The 24,112-nt window shown below is 55.5% G+C and overlaps 2 protein-coding genes across 2 annotated transcripts; both read right to left on the bottom strand.

Annotated features, from left to right (window-relative positions):
* Positions 1-1,018: 1,018 nt before the first annotated feature.
* Positions 1,019-10,716, bottom strand: TREX2 (three prime repair exonuclease 2). The gene is made up of 4 exons (XM_011955843.1): positions 10,453-10,716; positions 10,060-10,174; positions 4,079-4,240; positions 1,019-1,763 (listed from the first exon to the last, which is right to left on the bottom strand). The coding sequence occupies exons 3-4, from the start codon at positions 4,126-4,128 to the stop codon at positions 1,019-1,021; spliced, it is 795 nt and encodes a 264-aa protein (XP_011811233.1). The 5' UTR covers positions 4,129-4,240; positions 10,060-10,174; positions 10,453-10,716.
* Positions 3,995-24,068, bottom strand: HAUS7 (HAUS augmin-like complex, subunit 7). The gene is made up of 10 exons (XM_011955844.1): positions 23,889-24,068; positions 22,604-22,719; positions 19,899-19,966; positions 17,543-17,604; positions 12,533-12,624; positions 11,905-12,063; positions 11,677-11,776; positions 10,958-11,182; positions 10,060-10,174; positions 3,995-4,240 (listed from the first exon to the last, which is right to left on the bottom strand). Exons 1-10 carry the CDS (start codon positions 23,994-23,996, stop codon positions 4,170-4,172), a joined length of 1,116 nt encoding a protein of 371 aa, XP_011811234.1. The 5' UTR covers positions 23,997-24,068; the 3' UTR covers positions 3,995-4,169.
* Positions 24,069-24,112: the final 44 nt, after the last annotated feature.

Below are 24,112 nucleotides of genomic sequence, written 5' to 3'. Positions count from 1 at the left end.
AGGGCTTCCCGGATTGTCCAGCTGGCTGGAGGCTCAGGCTTTGCTCGTGTGAGTCACTCTCAGGCGTGGCCACCCCACCCCTTCTTACCTGACCCGGCGCTGGTGACAGGTCTCTCCCCACCCATGAGGCCACCCCACAAGACTGGGAGTGCCTCAGGGTGGGGCCCCTGAAGTAGGTTAGCAGGGAACCCAAAGTGCAGTGTGGTGGGCAGAAGCTGCCTCCTGGCCCTAGGGGGACACGGGGTGCAAGATAGGCTCCCTTCCAGTGTCACCCACAGCACCAGCCACCCCACCTCTGCTCCATGCACCCTCAGAGCCCTCAGCAGGTACATGTGCATGCCCGCATGTGGGGGCACCTCCCTTTTCCCCAGCACCCTGTTTCTTAACACTTTACCCTGTTACCACCTCACAGAGCAGGGACAGAGACTCCAGGTCCCACAGCGGGTGAGCACTGCAGCTGAGCTTTGTGCCCAGGCAGGTGGCCGGCTCTGTGGGCTTAAGTCCCTACTCATGGCTTCTTTGGGCCTCTGGGATGACAATGCAGCCCACAGCCGCACTCAGCCCACAGCTGCAACCCATGAGCCCTCACACCAACCCAAGAGCTTGACGTCTCCCCACCCAGCCACCCGCAGACCTCATCGTGGGAAGAGGCCATAGGGAGGCGGCCCTGGAGGTCTTGTGCTGGCCCCTGGCATGGCTCACCGCCTGGTCCTGCTCAGCAGGGGTCGAGGGAGTCCAGCCCCCCTAGTATCTGGCCAGTGAGTCAGAGGATGAGCAGTTGGCAATGTTTATTGGGAAACAGCAAACTCTGCTGGGCATACAGGCTGGCCGGGAGAGCACGGCCCTGGAAGCGGGGCCTGGAGAGGAATCCAGGGCTCTGTGGCTGGTCAGCCAGCCAGGGAAGGCCTGGCAGGTGCACGGACCTGAGGCTGCCCAGATAGGAGGAGCCGGGGGTGGTAGAGGCCGGCTGAACGGTGGAGACTGGCGCTGCCTGTGGCACAGGAGGTGGCCCTGGTGCTTAGGCCTCCAGGCTGGGGTCATCGGGCGGCAAGTACATGGGCTCGATGTGGGCCCACCCACGGGCCTGCTCATCCGCCCAGGCGAGCAGCTCTGTGGCACGGTGCAGGAAGATCAGGAGCAGAGTGTGCACATCGCCCTCCGCTGAATGGGCCGCGCTTGGCTCTGCCTGGAAGTAGCGGTGGAAGAGGCTGCCAAGGCTGTAACCCTGGCGGCCTCGGGCCCGGGTGCCGTGGCTGTGGGCGCGGTCCAGGCCCCGCAGGGCCGGCAGTGTGTCCAGGCAGACAGTGTCCCGGGGCAGGCGGGCACCCAGGCGCCGCAGCTCGGCACACAGCAGGGGGAAATCATAATCAAAGCCATTGTGGGCCACAAGGCAGATGGGCCCTGCCTGGCGACTCAGGAAGGCCTGTAGCATCCGCACCACGGCACCATCAAAGCCAGCCTTCCCGCACCGTGCCAGGCCCTCGCTGCTCAGGCCAGTGATCTCGCTGGCCTTGGCGGTGAAGGGGCGCTCTGGGCACATGCACAGCGTGAGCTTGTCCAGGACCCGGGGCAGTACTGGGGCACCAGATTCGTCGCGCTCCAGGTTCTCCAGGGAGGAGCGGTGGACAGCAAAGAGGGACAGTTCAGCAATCTCAGGCTCCATGCTGGGGAGCCCAGTAGCTTCCAGGTCCAGGAAGACAAAGGTCTCAGCCCGGGGTGCCTCGGACATGGTGATGTTCCCACAGGGATAGCCAGGCCTCAAACTGCCAGAGCGAGAGGCACAAACTCTGAGGACTGGAGAGAGGGGTTCGCCCGGGCCCTGCTGTGTACCACCCTCCCCCTAGCCAAAGCTCTGACCCTTCTGGGGCTCACTTCCTGCCACCCCCAACCACAGCGCCTGTGACCTTTGGCTCTGGGAGCATCAGCCCCACTCCTGCCACCTACCGAACAGAAAAGGCAGGCCTCCGAGCGCTCTACTGCCTGCCTCCAGCCACAGTCCCCAGCAGGGATTGGGAGAGGCAGAGGCAGCTCAGGGACCACGCCTCGGCAGGGTCCAGCCCCTTCACCGGAATGCCTTGGCTGGGAACCTGGGGCATAGCACGCTGGGTCTCCAGCCCTGGAACCAGCTTCGGGGAAGCAGGCAAGCAGCCACCCAAAAGAACCCATGCAGTGCGCCCAGCTCCCCCTGGGCTCGACCTCCCCAGCCTGGTCCCTGGCACACAGGTGCTGGCCCCGAGCTGGCCTCTGCCTGCTTGCCCCCAGGTTCCTGGGGCGACTGTCCTTGCCAACTCCACTGCACCAGCTTACCTGGGGCGGGCACTGACCGGCTTCCTGGGCTTCTGGGCACCTGTCGCCACATAGGCTGCTCCAGGCGGCCTTTAATCAGCAGCCGCGGCCCACCCCCAGCTGCCTGTTGGCCAACAACGAGGCCTGGGGCTGCAGGACCTGCGCAGCCGGCTCACTCTCCGCCCCCTCGCTAGCTCACAGCCACTGGGACACACGCCCCGTGTTTACAGGTTAGGAAGCAGGCCCCAGGACGTACGCAGACTCCAGGAGCTCTTCACAGGCACGGGGAGGAAGCCAGAGCGGTGCAGAAGGCAGTAACCTCCACCCAGCCAGGCTGTGGCTGCCAGGCCTGGGGCCAATGCCTCTCCCATGCTGGGGCCAGTCACACAAAGGCAGCAGGTCCTGCCAGGCCTTGGTCTCCCCTGTCACTGGAGATCAGGTGCTGCTCATGGGGATGAAGCAAGCTCTGGAGTATGAACAAGGTGCCCACACATGCTGTGCTCAGCCTCCAAAGGGGAATGGGGTGCTCCCCCAAAACCTAGGGATGGGGCAGCCTCCGGGCGGCCCACGCATCGCCCACCCCGGCTCACACAGCTTGCCGGCTCATTTCCCACTGCGAAGGGGAGATGCTGCTTTAAGGACGTCGCTTCATCATGTCTACCGTGCACCTAACAGCGGCTGCTGGGGAAGGGAGATGAGCCTGGCCTGGGAGCTGTGCAGCTGAGTTAATGCTTCCCCCACCAGAGACAAGCAACATTAGGGGGTGGGCCGGGAGCACCGGGGACTACAGGAGGAGTGAAGCCCAGTCCCGCAGACCCCCGTCTCAGGGACCCACCCTGCCCACCCCACTCCAGGCAAAAGGCACCAGGTCCTTCCCGGTCCTGGGAGGAGTGGTGCCCTGAAGACTTCATTCTGGAGTAAACCCTTGGTGGTGGGTGCACTGCAGGGCCAGCCCCATGCTGGGGGCACAGAGAGGTGACCAAGAGGAGTCCCTTGGCCTGTAAATCAGGTGGTGCACCTGGACCGTAGTGACCACAGGCCTGCCTGGCCTCCCACCTCTCACCGCGGTGGCTGGGGGATGCCTCAGGCGACTGGGATGGAGGGGGTCTGGCACCTGGCTCCTTCTGGCCTCCTTGCCTTGTGTGCCCACGGGGACCTTGGGGAAGCAAAGGAGATGGTACCAGGAAGGAGCAGAGTGGGGCGGGCAGCAGCAGGTGCAACAATGGCCCCTAAAGAGGCAGAGGCCCCACTAGTTGTGCCTGTTCCAGTGCTCGCAGGGAGGGAGGCAGCTGCGACAGGCACACTCCTCAGGGAGATACTGGGTCACCCTGGGAAACCCAGATAGCATCTTCCTGGACAACCAGTCAGGCTGAATTCCCCAGCCCAGAGCTGAGTGCCCAGCCAGGGAGGAGCAGGAAACAGGTACCCCGTGTGGGATCCAGGAGCACTCAAGGAGGGCGGCTGAGGGGTGCATCTCACACAGGACCGTGAGGCCAGCCAGGGGAGGCAGCAGTGGGGTCTCTGCTTGCAAGTGGCTGGCAACAGCAGGGAGGAGTGAAGCCACAGGAAGAGGCCACAGCCCAGGCCCGCCAAGATGAGAGGAAGGCCTTGGCCAGCCTGCCCAGACCTGGGCCACCTGAGCAGCTCAGGATGGGGGGGAGGGAGAGAGACGCGGAGCTGCAGAAGCAGAAAGCAGGCTGGAGGAGACTGCTTAGAAACCGAGGCTTTCTTTGTGTCCAAATCAAACCGCCCATCTTGTCTCTCTGTCCCCAAAGGGGCCAAAGGTCCCTGCCTAGAGCACAACGTTGGGCTGCAACGGCTTCTGCTGCCACAATCATCCATCCTCGGCCAACTCGATCTTGGGAGAGAGCTTCCTGCCCCCACTATCCTGTGCTTTTGCGTGGGCCATCGCTGAAGACTCTGTATTTCTCCATTAGTTCATTCATCTTGGTAGCTGCAGAGGAAAGAAACCAACAGGAAAGCGAGCCTGGCGCAAGAGGCGAGGTACCTCCTGCCCGCCGCCCAAGGCATATGTCCTCAGCTGACCCTCCTTGAGCCCCAGCTACCACCAGGACGGCAGGGAAGGGACAGGCACTGCCGAACTGGAAGCTGCTCAAGCCCTGTGGGGGCCAGGCCAGCAGCTTGGGAGCCCTGGGCTGGGTCACACCAACCGCAGCACAGTTCCGAGACCCAGGCCAGGGTCTGCTGACCCAGCTGTGCCCCCGCCCACCTGCCCCCTGCCCCCCGAGTCCCAGGGGCAGCATATGGCACACAGTGAGGAGGCAGGGACTGTCCTGACTTCAGTGGCACGTTCAGTATTAACCAGATGGATAGCTGCACACACAACAAACCCAAGCACACAGACAGCCCTAAGGCCTTGGCTGCCCAGCCGGGTGGCGAGCGTGGTGACTGCACTGCACCTTATCTGCCGTAACCACATCTGCCTCTCAGTCGCCAACCCTAGACCATGGCCATCATCCCCTCCCCCAGCAGACGGAGGAGGACGACACAGCCCGTCACCTGCCCTGCCTGTCCACTCCCCAGCCATGGCCCCACTGTCAGGTATGCTTTGCCTTTTACATGTTGAGGTCATTAGCATTGACATTAGGTGCTGTGAACTCTGAATTTGTCATCCTCTGCCCATCCCAAGGGTGACTCTGAAGCTCAGGAATCATGGGGTGTGCCTCGGGGTGACACTGAGCTGGGGAATGTGCTCAGCCCGCCCGGAATTGCCCCAGGACCCTCTCCACTAGCCATAAGCTTCCAGTGGCGTCCCAGCTAAGGCGCTTCCTGCCGCAATGCGCACTGCTCTAGACTGTTTTCCTAGGCTCCAGACTGTGTCCCTCATGTGGCATCTGCCCTTATCAAATCGTCTAGACCTCCATCCCAGCCTTCCTGCTCTGCCCTCACTCTTGGTGCAGAGCTTGGCAGGGTCCAGAGCCCAAGGCCGGATGTGCAGGACCCTCAGTGCTTGTAAGGCATCCTGGCTGCTCCTGAGGCCACAGGTTGTTTCTCCCGAAGCTTTGGCCCCAGCCCTTGGCCCCTGTACTCCAGATGGCAGGAGGTGGGTCCCACCCGCCCTGTGCTCAGCACCTGCAGTCACCTGGCTTGTTCTGTGTGCCCGCCTCCTCCGGCGCCCTGCCCTCCATCTCCCCTGCCCCCTGTCCTGGAGACCCTGTGCCTGGCTGGGGCCTGCACGACACTGATCTTTGTGCTGGTTTTTCTGTCTCTTTTCTCTCTTCTTAGAGATCCCAGCCTCATTTCGTTTCTAGTCTCCTTGTGGCTGGGTTTTCACAGCTGTCCAAGCACGTCTGGATGTCGCACTGAGTGTATTCAATAGTGTCGGAAAGTCCTTTGGGTCAGATTTCCTGCTCATCCAGGGCTTCCTTCTCCCCTGCATGGGGCTGCTTTTCGAGCCACCGCGGCTGGGGAGAGGATCTGGGTAGCTGCCGCTCCCCTTGGTCCGCTGTGGTGGAGCCATTGCCTGTGGAGTATCTCTCCGGAGGACAGTTTGGAGGAGCTCCACAGAGGTGAGGCAGGAGTCAGCTCTTGCCCCATGGACCCTCAGAGGCTGCGAAAAGGTAGGCTTCACCCGGGCTGCTGTCAGCCACATTAGCCACATCAAGAGCCGAGCTAGGGGCCGCTCAGGCTCTGTGGGGGCCGGGCCAGCAGCTTGGGAGCTGGTTTGCTTATTCATTTCCATCATTTTCTTCACAGAAGAACAGGCGAGGGTCTCGCCGGGGCCACCACCCCATGCAGGTGGCCCTCTCCAGACCTGCTTCACCTGTGCCCTCTGCTTCCATCTGCTTGCCACTGCCCCATCCCCGGCACCCCGCTGCCCCTTGGGCTGTCCTCTTGGCTGCCACCTTCCTCGCCCGCTGAGCCCGTCACCACTTCCAGGGTCGGGGGCATCTCTCCATTGTTGGTACCCTCAACTCTCCTGCCCCATTCTTGCACGGACAATATTGCTTCGGTTTCCAAATACACTGATGTTTTCATGGCAGTGAGGTTTCAGGAAGCCTGGGGGGTGACTCCTGGTGGGTGGTGCTGACCCACAGCGCCAAGGCCCTCCCAACTCACAATAGGCCACGCCCCTGGCAAGAGCCCAGAAGTCACACGGGCTGCTCCTCACTTCATAGGTGGTGCCACACCTCCAACAGAGCCTGGCTGCGGGCATGCAGATTGCTGGGAGGGGAAACAGCACAGAAACACAGGCCTTCCACAATGGGAGGAGGGCCATTGAGAGCAGGGCCCTCAAGGGGTCAGATGGGAAACGGGACAAGTAAAGAACTGTCCCGAGTGGCCTTTGGCGTGGATTTGATGCTGACCCTTTCTCTGATGTGTCCAGACACTAAGAATTCATCTCAAACCAAATCAGGATGCTGAACTGATGAGCGCTGAGTTGAGAGCCCCAAGAGAGGCCGATGCCCGCCCTGGGCCCACTCCCCTGGCGTCTCTCCAGACCCCCGACGTAGCTGGGGCTCGAGGGTGAACAGACACTTCCCTGTACACAACGCACTGCCCAGTTCACACAGCCTGGACACAAAGGGTGCCTTTCTGGTAAGAACAGACACTACACTTGATCTTAGCCAAGACGCGATAAAGGGCTTTTCTGAAAGGCAAAAGCTGCCAGCAGTCCTATGGTGCCACAGTCACAGGTGAGATGGTACACTGTTAAGAATACCAATTATCATTATAAGAATGATGGCATAGATTATAAGCAGTTTACTAACAGCAATTATAAAAACTGGGGAGAGAGTCATAGTGACAGTGGTGATTAGGATAAACGCTACAATAAATTTTAAAGTGGAGGGTTCTGTTGCAGTTCAGTCAGCAAGAAGAGACTCCTCAGGGCCTGGGATACGTGGGGCAGATGTGTGCCGAGGCCAAGAGCAGTGAGAAGCCTGGCTCTCCGAGGAGACAGCTGGCTGGAGGGTTCATTCAAAGACAGTCTCCAAAACGAGGGCTCAGAGGCTATGGACCTGAAACCACTAATTGGGGGTGCAACAGTGGAAAACATTTACAGCAAATGCTTTAGCTGCTGCTGCCTGAGGCAGTGCATAATAGCCGGGGCAAACAAGAGACTAAACAAGAAGCTCAGAAGGAGGGGCTGGAGAATCAGAGGTCCACAAAGGCTCTGCAAAGCTCTGGCACAGTCCTTGGCAACTGGAAGACCATGTGCGTGTGGTGGGCTGTGAAAATCCCAGAGAGAGAGACCTGGGAAGGCCCTGAGCTCTCACCTCTGGCTGACCTTGAGGTTCTGAGCAAGCAAGACGTGAAGGAGAAACAGCTGTCAACTGCCTGGCTGAGTGTTGATGAAAAACATGAATGACACATCTACAAATCTCAAAAAGCTCCCAATGTAAAAAATTCACAGTGATTCACACGAAGACACATTATAATCAAAGTGTCCAAAGCCAGGGACCAACAGAATTTTGAAAAGAAAGTGAAGAGACTCATCATATACCAGCTGGCTTTACATCAGAAGCTTTGGCAGCCAGAGGACACTGAAATGACACATTCAAAATACAAAAGAATTCTATATTCAGCAAAACTATCCTTCAAAGATGAAGGAGAAATAAAGACATTCCCAGATAAAAAATGAGGGAGTTCATCACTAGTGAGCCTTCCCTATAGGAAATACTAAAGGTAGGCCTCCAGGCTGACATGAAAGGACACTAGACAGTAACACAAATTCACATGAGGAAATAAAGAACTCCAATAAAGGTAACAACATTGATAAATATGAAAATGTGTACAAATGTACACATTTAATATAGCTTCATTCTAATGAGCAAAGTTTTTGTATACAATTGAAATTAGTTTGGTAATATACTGTTTTCAGTTAGGATGCTAAATGCAATTCTAAGGGTAACCGCTTAAAAATAACTTTAAAAAAAAGTGTTAAAGAAACAAGGGAATTAAAATGGTATAACCAAAAATACCTAACACTAACATATTTTGTTTTAATAGGAAAAAGTTTTTGTATACTGTTGAAATTAATTTGGTACTAGACTGTTTTCAGTTAGGGTGCTAACTGTAATTCTAAAGGCAACCACTTAAAAAATAACTTTAAAACACAGAGTTAAAGAGGCGGGGCGCGCGCGGTGGCTCATGCCTATAATCCCACTACTTTGGGAGGCCAACACAGATGGATGACCTGAGGTCAGCAGTTTGAGACCAGCCTAGCCAACATGGCAAAACCCCATCTCTACTTAAAAATACAAAAATTAGTCAGGTGTGGTGGTGGGTGCCTGTAATCCCAGCTACTCGGGAGGCTGAGGCAGAATCACTTCAACCCAGTAGGTGGAAGTTGCAGCGAGCTGAGATTGCACCACTGCACTCCAGCCTGGGTGACAGAGCGAGACTCCGTCTCCAAAAAAAAAGAAAGAAAAAGAAAAAGAAAAATATGTTCACACAAAGACTTACAATGTACATAGCCAAAAAGTAGAAACCCACGTCTACCAACTACAACAAAATGTAGTATATCCACACAATCAAATATTATTCAACCATGAAAAGGAATGAACTATGTGGATAACCTTTACAAAACTTTATGCTCAGTGAAAGACACCAAACACAAAAGGCCACACATTGTTATTCCATTTACAGGAAATGTCCAGCACAGGCAAATCTACAGAGACAGACAGCATCTCTATGACAGTGGTTGCCAGGAGTTGAGGCTAGGGAGGGATGGGGGTTGGCTGCTAATCATGTGGGGTTTCCTTTGGGAGTGATAAAAATGTTCTGGACTCAGATAGTGATGAGAGGATGGTTATACAACTCTGTGAATATCCTAAAGACCATGATATTGTACACTTTTAAAAGGACAGATATTATGTTATATAAATTTGAATTCAGTAGATCTGTTATTTAAAAAATAAATTAGAAGAGGTAGAAAACTGGCTTTACCTTCTTTCTTTGGGTTTATTTTGCTGTTTATTTTATTTTCTAGCCCCCTGAAATGTGGTATTAGTGCAGGGATAGCAAAAAAAAAGGAATAGAACAGAAGAGAGAAGAAACCAGAAACCCACACATAACATATGGATACTTAATAATTAACAAGAGTGATGGTATTGTAGATCAATGAAAGAAAGAGTGATTTCCAGTCAATGGTGCTGCAACAAATGTGTATCCATATCGGATACAAGGAAACTGGACCCCCACACCTCACTCCATATGCAAAAATCAACTCTGGGAAGATGGCCCTTTTTTTAAGACAGAGTTTGTCACCCAGGCTGGAGTACAGTGGCGTGATCTCGGCTCACTGCAACTTCCCTCTCGTGGGCTCAAGTGACCCTCCCACCTCAGCCTCCCAAGTAGCTGAGACTGCAGGTGCATGCCACCATGCCCAGCTAGTTTCTGTACTTTAGTAGAAACGCAGTTTTGCCATGTTGCCCAGGCTGATCTCAAACTCCTAGGCTCAAAGTGGTCCATCCTCCTCCGCTTCCCAAAGTGCTGGGATTACAGGCATGAGCCACCACGCCTGGCCCAAGTAACATTTTTAATTGTCAAATACTATTCCATTCAGGCATTTGCTATCATTTACTTCACATTTTCTATTACTGGGTTACCCCAATTTTCTACGATGAGTGTTTTCATTTGATAATCCACTGAAAGCATTTTTTCAAGTGAAGGAAAACATGCACTAGAAAATGAAAAACAAAAGAAGGGGCCGGTCCCCAAATGCTCCTCCAGGGTTAGTGGAGCACAGAAAAGGGAGCCTGTGCATGGGGCAGCCCCAGGCAGAGGGCCAGGAGGGTGACCACATACCTAGACTCATGACGGAGCTGCTGCCGCCCCAGCAGATCTGCTCGCCTTGCTGCTTCTTCACCGTCTCCACAGTTTTCGCAGAGGTGTCAGCAACTGCCACGACCACTTGCAGCAGCTGGGGGGGAGGGAGGGAGCAAGCGAGCGAGCGGGCACTAAATGCTGCTAGTCTCACCTAGCGATGGCATCTCCTGCTTCCCACCCCCGTTCACAACGATCAGGTGGCACTCACCCAAAAGACAGCCAAGGGTAAGGGACAGAACTCCCAGCAGGAAAGTCACCAATCAGAGTTCTCAGACCTGAGTCCCCTCTTCGTGGCCCAGCGGGGATGCCACACTATCAAGGTGGGAAAATAATGTCCCAAGAAAAATGGACAGGAGAGGCCTATGGCCTCACCATCCCTGATCGGGGAGTCTCACAGGACCAGCCAGTTAGAGGTTGGAAGGCTTGGAGCCTCTCAGTTAAAAAAACAAAATAAACATCACGGAATCCTTGAGCCAAGGGCAGAGTTGCGCATATAACAACTGTAGTCATCATAACTAAAGCCGGCTTTTTAGGTTGGCCTCTGGGGATCTCACATGTTGAACAACAAAACAAGCAAACATTGATGAGCCTGCTTCCTCCCGTCCTGTCTGAGCAGGCTCATGGGCAGACAGGCAGGCACTGACACGGGCAGGTCCACGGACCAGAAGCAGCACCTGCCCCAGCCCACTGAGGGGCCCAGAACCCTGCCACGCTACTGGCCCGCAGGGAGCCCAGCCCAGCCCAGCTCCTCTCAGCCCCTGGTCCTGCCCTGTGGTCCCTTGTCAGGGACAACTGAGGCCCCTGAGCCCAAGCAGGATATAAGCTCTGAGTGAACGGGGGGGGGGGCAGTTAGAGGGGAGGGGAAGGGGACCCTTACTTGGCTGTAGGAAGTCAGATTCTGGTGCGTGGCCTGGATGATGGGGCCGCACGGGTGAAGGTCAGGGCCTGAGCGCTGGCAGCACTCGCCCAGCTCGTTGTCATAGACTTGGAGGAAAGCCAAGATTAGCTGGTGGAAGTCGGAGGTGACCAGACGCAGCTTCTGGTCTAGGGTGCTGACGTCGGCTGCGCCCGCAGCGGCCCCTCGCTCGTGTTGTGCAAAGTACTGCAAAGCCAGAGGCAGAGTCCCTCGAGGCTGCCCTGCCTGCCAGCCAGGCTGCCATCAGCCCTCACCTCAGACACTGCACAATCAGGGCGAGGAAGAAAGCTTCCAGAAACAGGGAGACAGGGAAACTGTACCGAGCAACTCAAGCCAGGGCAAGACCTTCTGGCTCCCAGCCTCAGCCCTGTCACTCACTCTCCCGTGGGCCCCGGTCTCCTCCACAAACAGAGGCCAGGTCAAGGGCTGCCAGGAGGACCATGTGCGGCAAGGCACATGGCAATGTGCTCAGGCGTGGGCACCGCCCAATACCTGAGGCTGATCCCTTTCCCTAGCCACAGCACCCATCTCTCACCTCCCCACGGAATGAGCACCACAGTATTCTAGAACATGTCAGGCCCAGTGCACAAGCAACCTCACTTAAGCCTCACGTGCTGAAGGAGGTCACAAAGCAGGGCCTTGCCTCCAAGCTCCCCTCTGCCAGGAGCTAGCACCCTTACCTCCGTTCCAAGCGCATGCAACTTGGCAGCGCTCTCCTGCAGCTGCCTGGCCAGCTCCGCCAGCTTCTCCTCCTCCTCAGACTTGGCAGAGGCACTGGCCCTGCAGGGAGAGAAAGGGGACACCTGCAACTCACCGCTGCCAGGGTTGCCTGCAGTAACAGAACCAAGCGGCCTGGGGCTGGGATAGCAGGCCAGGGTGCTGCTGCCAAGGCCTCCAGAAGCACATACCACTGCCAGTCATCACTCTGCTTGTTGAGGAGGGACTGCATGTCCAGGGGCCATGGGTCGCACTCTGGATTCAGGAGCATCTGCAGGTGGGGGCTGGAGAAGAGCTCCCCCAGCAAGGCCTCGTTCTTCTCCCTGGTGTCCTCGAAGTGCTCCATCAGGCTGCAAAGGCAGCCCCCAGGGCCACACCGTCACAGGCCAGAGCACTGGCCCAGCAGGCCCTCAGCCCCACAGGGAAGGCCCCAGAGGCACATCAGGGCTAGGCACAGAGGCCAGGACCAGCCCTACTGCGCGGAATCCTGCCCCATCTGTCTGCCCTGGCTCCTCCATTTTTGTCTGCCTACCCACCCACCCATGGGGCACCCTCCTCTGTGCCTGGCCCGTCTGCTCTGAGTCCCACAACCCACCTTCACACTCACCCCCAGGGCCTTGGGCAGCAGCCAGCACCCTTGGGACACAGCCGCCCCTTGCCTGTACGCTGCTTGGCCCGACAGGCCAGCCAGATTCCCAAGGAGGGTGTCCCACCTCAGCCAGCATCAGAGGGGGAGTGACACCCCGGCCCTAAAAGCTCTAGAACTAGGACCAAGAGAAGCCCGTGAATACTGCCCACCTGGGCCATCCACACCTTTACCTCGAGCAACTGGAGCACCCAACGGTCAGGTTCCGGATGGCATCAAGCAACTGGTCCATGAAGTGCAGCTGCTTCTGGGCGCAGGCACAGCCCTGGGCAAGGAAGGCCACAGGCATTCAGTGGCTCCACCTAAGCCAGGCCAAGACCAGCTGTCGCCAGTGCCCCTGCCCCACATGCCACCCCTGCCAGGAGCCAGTGGAAAGGAGGGGTCTGGCCCATCAACGACTCTGTGCCTGCCCGGCAATGTCTTGGACTAGCAAGTGCTCCCTGCCTTGGGCTGTAGTGACGCTGGGACCACATGCCGGAATGGGCCGAGCACTGCAGAAACCTATGAGGGCGTGTGTCTGTCGTGCAGCTGACAGCATGGCTTGCTGGGTGGGCGGGCAGCACACAGCAGGGTCTGCTGTGACAGAACACAGCCCACAGGGACACCTCCAGGACAAGGCCTGTTCTCCTCCAAGGATTGCCGTCCCCGCTGGGAACAGATGAAGCTGACAGGATGGGGCTGAGCGGTGGCCTGCTTTCCAGCGGCTGGCTGAGCCAGTCCGTTCTGGTGCCTTCCTCAGAACAGTGTATGGCAGGCGGGGGCAATGATAAGGTAAAATTGGCAACACCATTAATAGCATAGAGACTGGGCATCACCATGACATCCAACTGAGGAAGATTCAGGAGCACAGGTGCGAGAAGCTCAGGGCACCCAGGACAGGGGTGATGGCACTGGGAGGGCTCACTGCCTGCATGGTGGTGCTGGCCACATTCATGTGCTCCAAGGTGATCTGGGGGCAGCGGGCTGCCACGTCCCCACAGCACTGACCTGGCCTATCTAGATGCTACACAGCAATGGAATCATACACTACCAAGCATGAGGCTGGCGAGGATCACGTGTGTCCTAGCGCAGATCAACAGTTGATTTCCTTTTTATTGCTAGTTACTTTATACATTCACTAGTAGATGGACATTTGGCCTCTTTCCACTTTCGGGCCATTAAGAATAACACTTCTATGGACGCTCAGGTATAGCATTTTGTGTGCATGTGTATTTTCACTTCTCCTGGGTGGACAGCTGGGACGGGAACTGCTGGGCCCCGGGGTAACTGTGTTGCCATCTTTCGGGAACTGACTTTTCCACAGCAGCTGCACCACTTTATATTCCTACAGCAATGCAGGAGGGTTCCAATCTCTCCTCATCCTGGTCAGCACTGGGATTTTCCTTTTATTTCTTAAGCAACAGGGTCTTGCTCTGCTGCTCAGGCTGGAGTGCAATGGCACCATCACAGCTCACTGAAGCCTTGAACTCCTAGGCTCTCCGTGATCCTCCTGCCTCAGCTTCCCAAGTAGCTGGGACTACAGGGCTGTGCCATCACATCTGGCTAATTTTTTACTTTCTGTAGAGACGGGGTCTTATGATGTTGTCCGGGCTGGTCTTAAACTCCTGAGCTCAAGTGATCCTCCTGCCTCGGCCTCCCAAAGTGCTGGGATTACAGGCATGAGCCACCACGCCCGGCCTCCTTTCCTTTTTTGATTCTAGCCATCCTAGTGTGTGTGAAGTGGCATCTCATGATGGTTTTGCTTTGTGTTGCTCTAACGGCCAGTGATGCTGGCCATGTTTGCATCTACTTCTTGGCCATTTGTTCATCTTCTTTGGAGAAATGTCTATTCAGACACTTTGTCCAGTTTTGAACTGGGTTTTCTGTCTTTCTTATTGAGTTGTAAGGGTTGCTAAAAGATTTGGGATACAAGTCCCTCATCAGTCATGTGATTTACAACTATTTTCCCCCATTCTGTAGGTTTTTCTGTCTCTTCACTTTCTTCATGGTGTCCTTTGGTGGACCAAAGTGCTTCATTTGAATTAAGTCCAATTGATCTGCTTTTTCTTTTGTCGCTTATGTTTTTAGTGTCAAATTGATGACTTCATAAAACATCATTATGAACACCTGGATTTGGGCGTATGTGGAGTGTACCTGTCTACTGCAACCCCCATGCTTAGGAGGCTCCCACTGGCCCCTCTCTGACTATTGCTAGTTGGCTCCTGAGTTCCTCGGACATGACCCAAGTCTTGGGTGACTGCTGCTCTCTGTGTTTCCGCCTGTGTTACAGCCGGGATGTCATTGTTCTAGGCATTTTCAGGGCATAAGATAAGGAAATACATATATGTTCCTTAAGGTAAGAATATATTAAGAGGATGGGCACAGTGGCTCACGCCTGTCATCCCAGCACTTTGGAAGGCTAAAGCGGGAGGATCGCCTAAGCCCAGGAGTTCGAGACCAGCTTGGGCAACATGGCAAGACCCTGTCTCTACAAAAATTTTAAAAATTAGCTGAGCGTGGTGGTGTATGCCTGTGACCCCAGCTACTCAGAGGGCTGAGGTGGGAGGATCGCTTGAAGCCCGGGGACTCATGCTGATATTCCCAATTAAAACTCAGGACTACAAGGGTTGACCCTACCTAATGATCTTAAATCTGTATCTCCTTTCTCCCTCCTTCAACTCCCAGGTCTCAATAATGCCAACGGAATTCTCCAACTCCTTTGTTTATCCATAACAAGGAATGCAATCCTGCTACGTGCTGCTGCAACATGGACAAACCTTGAAAACCTTGTGCTCAGTGAGGAAGCCAGGCACCAAAGGCCACATATTCCAGCACTCCACTCCAAGGACATACAGACAGATGGTAACTCAGTGGCTGCCACAGCCTGTGGGGAATGGAGAGTGGCTACTCAGTGGTTCAGGGTCTTTTCGGGGTGATGAAAATGTGGAACTGGATACAGGTGGTGGTCATACAACATTGTGAATGTACTAAAGACCACTAAATTGTATGCTATAACACAGTTTAAAAATTGAGGACGAAGTTTCAGTTTGGGAAGATGAACAAGTTCTGCGGCCGGATGATGGTGATGGCTGCACAGCACCGTGAATGTGCTTATGCTCCTGGACCACACACTTAAAGATGGTGAACGTGGTACAATTGAGGTGATGCGTATTTTACCGTAATTTTTTAAATTAAAAAAAAAAAAGAGAGAAGCACGCCCCCACAGGGCCTGTTAGGAAACTGTTTTCATGGCTGACATGCTAGATTTTATGTAAAGTGCATTTTGCCACAATGCCAATGTGGAAATATAAAGCAAGCGCAGTGCTCCCGCGGCTGGGCAGAAAGCACGGGGCAGGTGCTGGCACGCTCTGAGAAGCGAATGGCAGCAGGTGGGTCAGGGAGGAACACCAGGATTCTGAGTTCTCCTGCAGACTGGCAGGGGGCTGGCCGTGCCACCACCGTCACGGATGTGGGTGGTTTATGTCTGGAGAACAGAAAAAGGGAGCCCCAGAGAACTAGAATGTATTGAAGAGACAGTGGAGAGGAAACAGCTCAAGAAAGTGACCCCACAAATCTATAATGCCTGGGCTCAGGCCCACCTGAGCATGAGTGGCTCTGATCTCGATGAGCCCAGCAAAGACTTCCAGGTTGACCACTGGGTGGCGCACACACAGGGAGGACCCGAAGAGCCATGCAAAGGCTGCAGAAACAGAGCTGATGCTGGAAGGAACCGCAGGCAACAGGCGGGAGGCAGCTGAACTTGCTGCTTAAACCTAAGCAGGTCAAGTGCCTGCTAAAGCACAGATATTTATACAAATATAAATTGTGTGGAAAATACATTCTCCCAGAGCCAAAGTAATAGGTAAAATGTCCAGAAAACTACTTGGCACGTGAAGAACCACGGACTCTCAACCACAGGAGAGAAGACTCACTGGATATGGACTTTGGGTGACAATGTGTCCATGCTGGTTCGTGGACTGTGACAAAGGAGCCACCGTGTGCAGGGTGTCCATGGCGGGAGAGGCTGTGTATGTGTGGGGCAGGGGGCCTGTGGGGACTCTCTGTGCTTTCTGCTTACTTTTGCTGTGAATCTAAAACTACCCTAAAATATTAAGTCTATTAATTTAAAAAAGAAAAAAAAGTTCACTGGACAAGTGACCCAATTAATAAGTGGGCAAAGGACATGAATATGGAAATGTTTCCAAAGCATATACAGAAATGGCCAACAAGCTCACAAAAAGACACTCCAAATCATCGGTCATGGGGAAATGCAAATCAAAACCATAATGAGATACCACCCCACACCGAGCAGGGTGGCTAGAATCAACAAGACGGATGCCAGCGAGTGCCCGTGAGGATGAGGAGAAACTGGAGCTCTCCCGCACTGCTGCTGGAAAAGGAAGATGGTGCCGCCACAGTGGAAAACAGTTTGGGGGCTCCTCAAAAAGTTAAGCACAGAGTGATCCTGTGACCCAGCAAATCCACTCCTAGCTATATACCCAAGAGGACTGAAAACACGTGTTCAACCAGTCAATGTGCATCTCACGTGTATTCATTGACATCTTATGCAGTGTGCCACTGCATAAGTGACCACCTTGGGCACGTGTTCTCAGAACCTCCTGGGGCTATGTCATAGGCCATTGGTCACATAAATAAATCTCTTCAGATATAAAAAAAAAAGAAAACCTGTTCAGTCAAAAAACATATGCAAGAATGTTCATAGTAGCGTTACTCATAATCATCGAGTGAAAACAATTACTTCAAAATTTAGAAACGATAATGTGGGTGCTGGGGTTTCTTTGACCTACTGCGGGGTAGACGAGGGACCTCGGGAGAAACTCTCAGGCCACAAGGGCTTGGGAGCCAGGCGCCGGAATGAATGAAGAATGAAGTCATTAACCAAGGACAGGACACTCTCCATCCCACTGGTCATTAGAAGCCAGAGATCTGCCCCTACCTGCACAGCTGCCCTCTCCCCTGTGCCCCAGGGACAACCAGGGTCTACCCAAGAGAATTCCAGCAGTTCTGGCCCCAGGGATGCCTAGAGAAGCAGCCTGCCCGGGCACTCAGCCAGCCCCAGGGCCTGAGGAACCTCAAAGGCACTAGGGGAGGAAAATCCTCCCACGTCAGCCGGCACCACAAGGTTCCCTGCCCAGGGCAGAAAGTGTGCGTGTCGTCTGCAGAGCAGACAGGGGCCCCCTTACCTTGAGGAGTTCCTGGTCATCTGGCGCACACAGCATCAGCTCATGGCCCAGCTTCGTCATTTCTGTTGAAACACAAAGAGCCCATCACAGCAGGCACCTGCCCAGACAGCAGCAAACAGCAGACACCCGGGAAGCCCAGTACCTACAGGCCAGACTCAGTACAGGAGATCAGTGTGGGCCAGGAGGCAGGTGGAAGGCACCCAGGTGCCAGCGCTGCCTCTTGCTGAGTGGCCCCACCCCTCTCTGGGCATCAGCTTCCTTGTCTGAAAATCAGGAGTTGTACCCAATGCTCTCCCAGGTATGGGGTCACTCACTCTGGCTTTGAGCAGAAGCCAGCAGCTGCCTGAGGAGTGGACAGGGGTCAGGGAACCTCTACAGTGCACTGTGTGCCACCCTCTCCAAGACCTCACAAGGCCAAAGCAAATGGAATCACTGCTCCCATCTGGCCATGTCCTAAAGGACCTTCGTGCCATCATCTGCTATCACCCTACCGGCAGCCCTGGGGGTGGCAGGCCTTGTTGCATTTCATGCATGGGGAATCTGGTGCTGTGCACACTGCAGATCGTCCAGCCACATCTGCCAGGATGCCCAGGGCATTTTCTGAGTAACTTGGAGCCATAAACCCTGGGGCTGATGCCAGACCTGTCCCTCCCGCTAGCCCTGGAGGGTCTGTTGCAGGAAGTAAGCAGAGTGTCTGTGGGGAAGCACTCAGTAACCCCAGGACCACCACACAAATGCCAACTGCATGCCTAGGCAAGCCTGTTCCACCACCACCCTTAACCCCACATCCTCAAGTCCTCCCTGACCCCTCTCTTCCTCTCAGCGAGTCCAGCCAACCCTACAAATCCAGGATCTGGCCAGCGCTGCCTCCTGCATTCCCCTCCAAACTTTCACCTGGACCACTTGCTGCAAGAGCCCCGCGCCGTTCTCCCTGCCTCTTCCCCGGGCACCCTATTCCCAGCACAGTGGGCCAGGGGTCTCGTTACAGCCAACAGCAGAACTCGGCCTTCCTTGGCCCACACGGCCTGGCCTGATTTGGCCCGTCCCCTCCCAACCTCACTCCTTGCCCTCCCCTGCACTACTCCAGCCACACCAGCCTCCTTGTTGTGCCTCCAAGCTGCCAGGCACAGCCCACCTGGGGCCCTGTGCACATGCTCTTCCTCTCCGCATATGCCGCGCTGGCTTCCACCCCTCCTGCCGTCTTATGTCGACAGCACCACCCTTCCCCCAAGCCCTGCAGGATCCCTCAGCCCTCAGCTGGCTGCTTCCAGTGCTTCCCACTGGCAGGTGCATGGACAATTCTCCTACCCGCTCGCACCTGTCTCTCCCTGCTAGCATGCAAGCGCCACGAGGGCAGTGGAACTCACTGCTGTACCCCAGGACCAGAACAGTACCTCGCATGTGGTGGCTGCTCCTTAACCATTTGTCGGATGAATTCCTGACCTATCCTCACACCTACTGGTCCTGGTCTCTCCCACCTGCACTCTGACGAGTCTGACATTCAGTATATTCCCATGAGGTAGGCGAGACTGGGCTTCATCCCCACTTGACAGGAGAGAAAACAGGCTGGGAGTGGCGGTGTCAGGGCGAAGGCTGGGCTAGGTCGCACATGTGTTGGTGTGGGTCAGAGAATCTGGACTGTACCAGACATGGCAGCTCCAGGGAGAAGGGCAGTGCCTCTGTGTGGCGCAGGTCTGCCCACCGGCTGCTCTAAAACGACACCTCATTCTTCTGGCCCACCTCAGCCCAGGGAGAACTGGCCCCAGATAACTCATGTGGCAATGCCAGCCGGGGCAGGAATCACGACTCCAGGGTCCAGCTTATCTACCCTGGAGTGGCCAGAATAGACATAGACCCATGAAAAATTTGACCTTTGACATTCCACCAACTTCTAGAGAGATCACCATGAAGGTGAAAAGTTAGCCATCAACTTGGGGACTACAATTTTGCTCGCCTTTATCTACTGTTCATTACCAGGTTAAGTACAGTTTCTACCAGGAAATGATGGAAAGCAGGTTACAAGGCAAGTCCCGCTGGAGAGCAACAGGCGCCCCTAGAAACGCCACGTGTAGACAGCGTGTCACACACCACTGACACAGGAAGACGGAACCGCTGCTGGCATCGGCAACGATCTCTGTCTCTGGCCACCAGCGCTGCAGGGACTGATGTGCTCTAGGTCCCTGCGAGAGGAGTTCTCCCACCTGCCATGCCTAGGAAAGGGTGGGGTTCAAGAAGGCTCTAGCAACATCCACACCACGTGCACCACCTAAAAGAAAACGTCGGTCCAATGGAACATGCACCACAACTCAATAAGGAGGCTGTGAACAAGCTCAGAATAGACCAAGATTCCACCTACCTTGGATCTTCACCTCTGTTGGGACCCCTTTCAGTGAGCTGAACCTGTCCTGCAGTGAGGGCCAGACCCTGCAGGGAAATAGCAGAGCTGGTCAGGCCGGAGACAGCCAGAAAATCCCCCTGGGCCTTCTGCATGCGCTGGAAAAAGTGAATTCCTGTGTATGCGCTCAATGCCACGGAACGGCTCACTTTAAAATGGTTACTTTTGGCCGGGCGCGGTGGCTCAAGCCTGTAATCCCAGCACTTTGGGAGGCCGAGACGGGCGGATCACAAGGTCAGGAGATCGAGACCATCCTGGCTAACACGGTGAAACCCCGTCTCTACTAAAAAATACAAAAAACTAGCCGGGCGAGGTGGCGGGCGCCTGTAGTCCCAGCTCCTCGGGAGGCTGAGGCAGGAGAATGGCGTGAACCCGGGAGGCGGAGCTTGCAGTGAGCTGAGATCCGGCCACTGCACTCCAGCCCGGGCGGCAGAGCGAGACTCCGTCTCAAAAAAAAAAAAATAAATAAATAATAAAATAAAATAAAATAAAATGATTACTTTTGTGTCACATGGATTTTATTTCCATGAATTATTAGGGAAAGAATATTCTAGGAAGTTTACCTCGGAAATGTGAATCTGGATACTGAGATGAAAATTCTTCTCAAGACCAAAAAAAAAAAAAAAGATGGCTGCAGCAGAGGCAGCGAGGGAAGCCGCCAGCACTCGGGGCTCTTTCTCGACATTGCGGCGTGGGTGGGTTTTGAGGGCTGGCCCCAGGCTCCTGGCACCCTCCCCGGCCTCACCTGGGTCAGCATCAACTGCTCCAGGGTGGACCACTTTCTTCCCACCTGGCCCTCTGCAGAAAAGGCTTGTGAGGCCTGCTTTCAGCCATGTGCGGGCTCCTGCTGCGACAGTCTGTGGTCACGATTGAGGCTCATCACCTTGGGCAGTGAAGGCCTGGCCTTGACTGCGGCACACAGGGGCCGCTCAGAAGCATGGCACCTTAAAAGCCATCTGGTGGGCAAAACCAGATCCACATGCACAGCGCATGGAAGGTAGGAAGTCCCAGAACACCCAGACAAGCGCCACAGGTGACACACAGCTCAGCCCTCCACTGGGTCTCCTCCTTCAGGGGAGCACAGCCCAAGCACTGCACCCCCAGCCCCAAGCCCCAAGCCCAGTATGACACTGAGGCCCAGAAACATCCCTCCAGCCACTGGGGCCACAGGCTCTTACCAGGGAGCCCCAGGCACCTGCCGCCACAGCAGCCTTTCATAAAGAAGGAGGCGCTTTCCACCAGGCTGCCGGAGTCTGGCTACACCTCACCATTGCCATCACTCCAGGAGCCTGCTGACTCGTGTGGTGGGAAAGGGCTGGTGGCTGTTCTCTGGAGAGGCCACACTTGCCCCAGGACTGCAACAGAGATCGAGCTGGGCTTGGCTGCCTCCACAGCACCACTCGCCTCTGTGACTTATTAAGATAACCGCAGGTTCTGTGCAAGTGGGGTTGGGGAAGGAAGGGGGAGGCCAGCAGGCTGGGCTCTGACAGCGGGGTTGCCGGAAACGTCTCTGAGCACAAGGCTCAAAGAAGAGGGCACTCACCCAGCACTGTGCAAGGCCAGGCACAGTAAACCTTGAACACACTCAAAATCCACACTGCAGAAGCCCAAGCAGCCAGACTCAGTAAAGGCTATCATTCAAGTCACCGCACCATCACAGCAGGGGGCAGAGCAAGAACAGAAAGTGCTGGAGGCCTCGGAAGCCCCAAGGAAACCCACAGGGCCTTGACCTCCACAATCCAGGGGGCTCCATGAGCTCTGCCCCAATCCACACCAAGGACCAACACTAGGTGCAGCTTCCAGGTTCTACTGAAAGGATATGAAAAGGCGGCCCTAAATGGGGCTGACAGGGCGCAGTCACATACAAAGAAAGGCAACGGGAAATTCACAGGAAAACTCCCATCCATGTGGTTCTCTTGTAGGACTCTCAAAACCCCTAAGGAATTCTTGCCAGACCGAAATCAGACGACGTCATCGGATGCTCCCTGGCGGCTTTTTCAAAGGATTCGGTTTCTGGTACTTACAGAAGTACTACAGGTTGAATATCCCTAATCTGAAAATCTGAAATGCTCCAAAATCCTAAACTTTTTGATCGCTGATATGACGCTAAAGGAGATGCTCATTGGAGCATTTGAGATTTTGGATTTTCAGATTAGGGACGCTCAACCAGTATAATGCAAATATTCCAAAATCCGAAGAAATCGAAATCTGAAACACTTGCGACCCCCAGACATTTTGGATATGGGACATTCAACCTGTAGAAGCACCTGAGGGGCATGGCTTTGGCCTCCTACCCGTTCCTCTCTGGCCAGCAGGTGACCCCAGTTTCCCGAGTGCCCCCAGCTTCCACCTGAGTCAGGCAAATTTGCGCCCCCTCCCACAAAAGCCTCCTCCTGGGAGCTCGCTCAAGACCCTCACACTCCACCCAGCCATCTCCAGTCCTGCCTCACCTCCCAGCCTCCCAGGTTCCCAGGCCAGGGGCTGGTCCCTCCAGGGCCAGCAGTGGCTGCCAGACAAGCCGTCTGCCACTCCAAGGTCCAGGCCAGCAGGTGGAGCCCTCGGGGAAGACAGCTACTCGCAGTAACCACAAACCCATCCTCCCCAGGTGGGGCTGGGTGGCGCCCATGCACACCCCAGGTGGGAAGAGGAAGAAACCCATGCATTACCGGGTACACATCCACTCTAGGATCTCCAAGCGGTACTTTGAGGGGCTGCACAGCAGTTCCTGAATCGTCTTTGGCTCTGTGATATACAGACCCTCGAGGAAGGGGCAGTTTAGGTCCTAAGCAAGGAAAAGGAAAGCAACATTCACTGAAGGTCCCAGTGTACATCATTTTATTTTATTTATTTATTTACTTTTTTGAGATGCAGTCTCACTCTGTCACCCAGGCTGGATGGAGTGCAGTGGCATGATCTCAGCTCACTGCAGCCTCCACCTCCTGGGTTCCAGCGATTCTCCTGCCTCAGCCCCCAGAGTAGCTGGGGGATTACAAGCACGTGCCACCATGCCTGTACAATTTTTGTATTTTTAATAGAGACGGGGTTTCACCACGTTGGCCAGGCTGGTGTCAAACTCCTGACCTCAGGTAATCTGCCCACCTCAGCCTCCCAAAGTGGCGGGATTACAGGCGCGAGCCACCGCACGCAGCTCTCAGTGTACATCTGTAAGCTCCCATCACCCTTTCCTTTACCCGTGTCCTGCCATCTTGCCAAGAGTTCAAGTTCCCCCATTCTTAACCCCACATCTCCTGCAGCATGCAGACCCCACCTCTTTCAAGTACTCCCACTCTGGACTCTAGCGGCAGCAGGACCTAGGAGCAACGCCTGAGGCTAAGACTTAAGAGAGAGTCCTAGGTTTCGGGACTGAGGGAGAGGGGAGAGGGGCCACTGGGCCAGTCGTGCACAGGATGGGGGAGTGGCTGGGGGGAGGAGCGAGCGGGCCGAGGGGACCTGGGACAGCTCCCTGACCTCCTGGACCAGCTTTCCTCACTGCTGCAGTGAGGGCTCTGTCCTGTGGGGCTGTAGAGGACTTCTGGAAGCTATCACCCCCGGCATCTGACACCAAGCCCTAGTCTCGCTGACTTGACAGAGTGGCACGAGGCTCTGCCCATCTGTCCCCCGAGACTCCGCAAGATCCCTAAGGCCAGGCCTGCGTCCTCTGTGTCTGCACTTGCTCCGAGAGCCCAGCCCGAGTACTGCAGTTCCACAGGCGATGCTGGCCCCAACTACCAGGCACGGGCCGTGGAGACAGCAAGAGCGAAGGCCTGGGGCACCCCAAAGAGCAAAGATGAATCATCCACAAGCACCCCCTGTTGCGGGGGAACAGGGCGCAGCCGGAACTGGCGACGGTGGCCGCGTGGCGCAGCAGACTTCCGCAGCAAGCCCGCCCGGGCCTCGGGCAGGGCCCTCCCCGGTCCCCTGCCCTGGAGTGGCTTTCTGGGCCAGCGGCACCTTCAGCTTCCCGAACACCTCCACAGCCGCCCTGAACACGCTGCTGTCGCCCTCGTCCTCTGAGTAGTCGTCGCCGCCGCGGCCGAGGCCAGCGTCCTGCCCCGCCATGTTTCGCGCTCCGAGCCACGCCCCGCCTACGCCCTGGTCTCACTGGTCGGCACGACCGCCAATCAAGCTCCAGTGTTCTTCCCGCCCACCCGCCTGCGCCCACCCCCTTCCCCACC

The sequence above is a fragment of the Colobus angolensis genome, unplaced genomic scaffold, assembly GCF_000951035.1.
Source record: "Colobus angolensis palliatus isolate OR3802 unplaced genomic scaffold, Cang.pa_1.0 Scaffold402, whole genome shotgun sequence".
In the NCBI taxonomy this organism is placed as follows: Eukaryota; Metazoa; Chordata; class Mammalia; order Primates; family Cercopithecidae; genus Colobus; species Colobus angolensis.
This window is presented reverse-complemented; position numbering and strand designations above follow the sequence as displayed.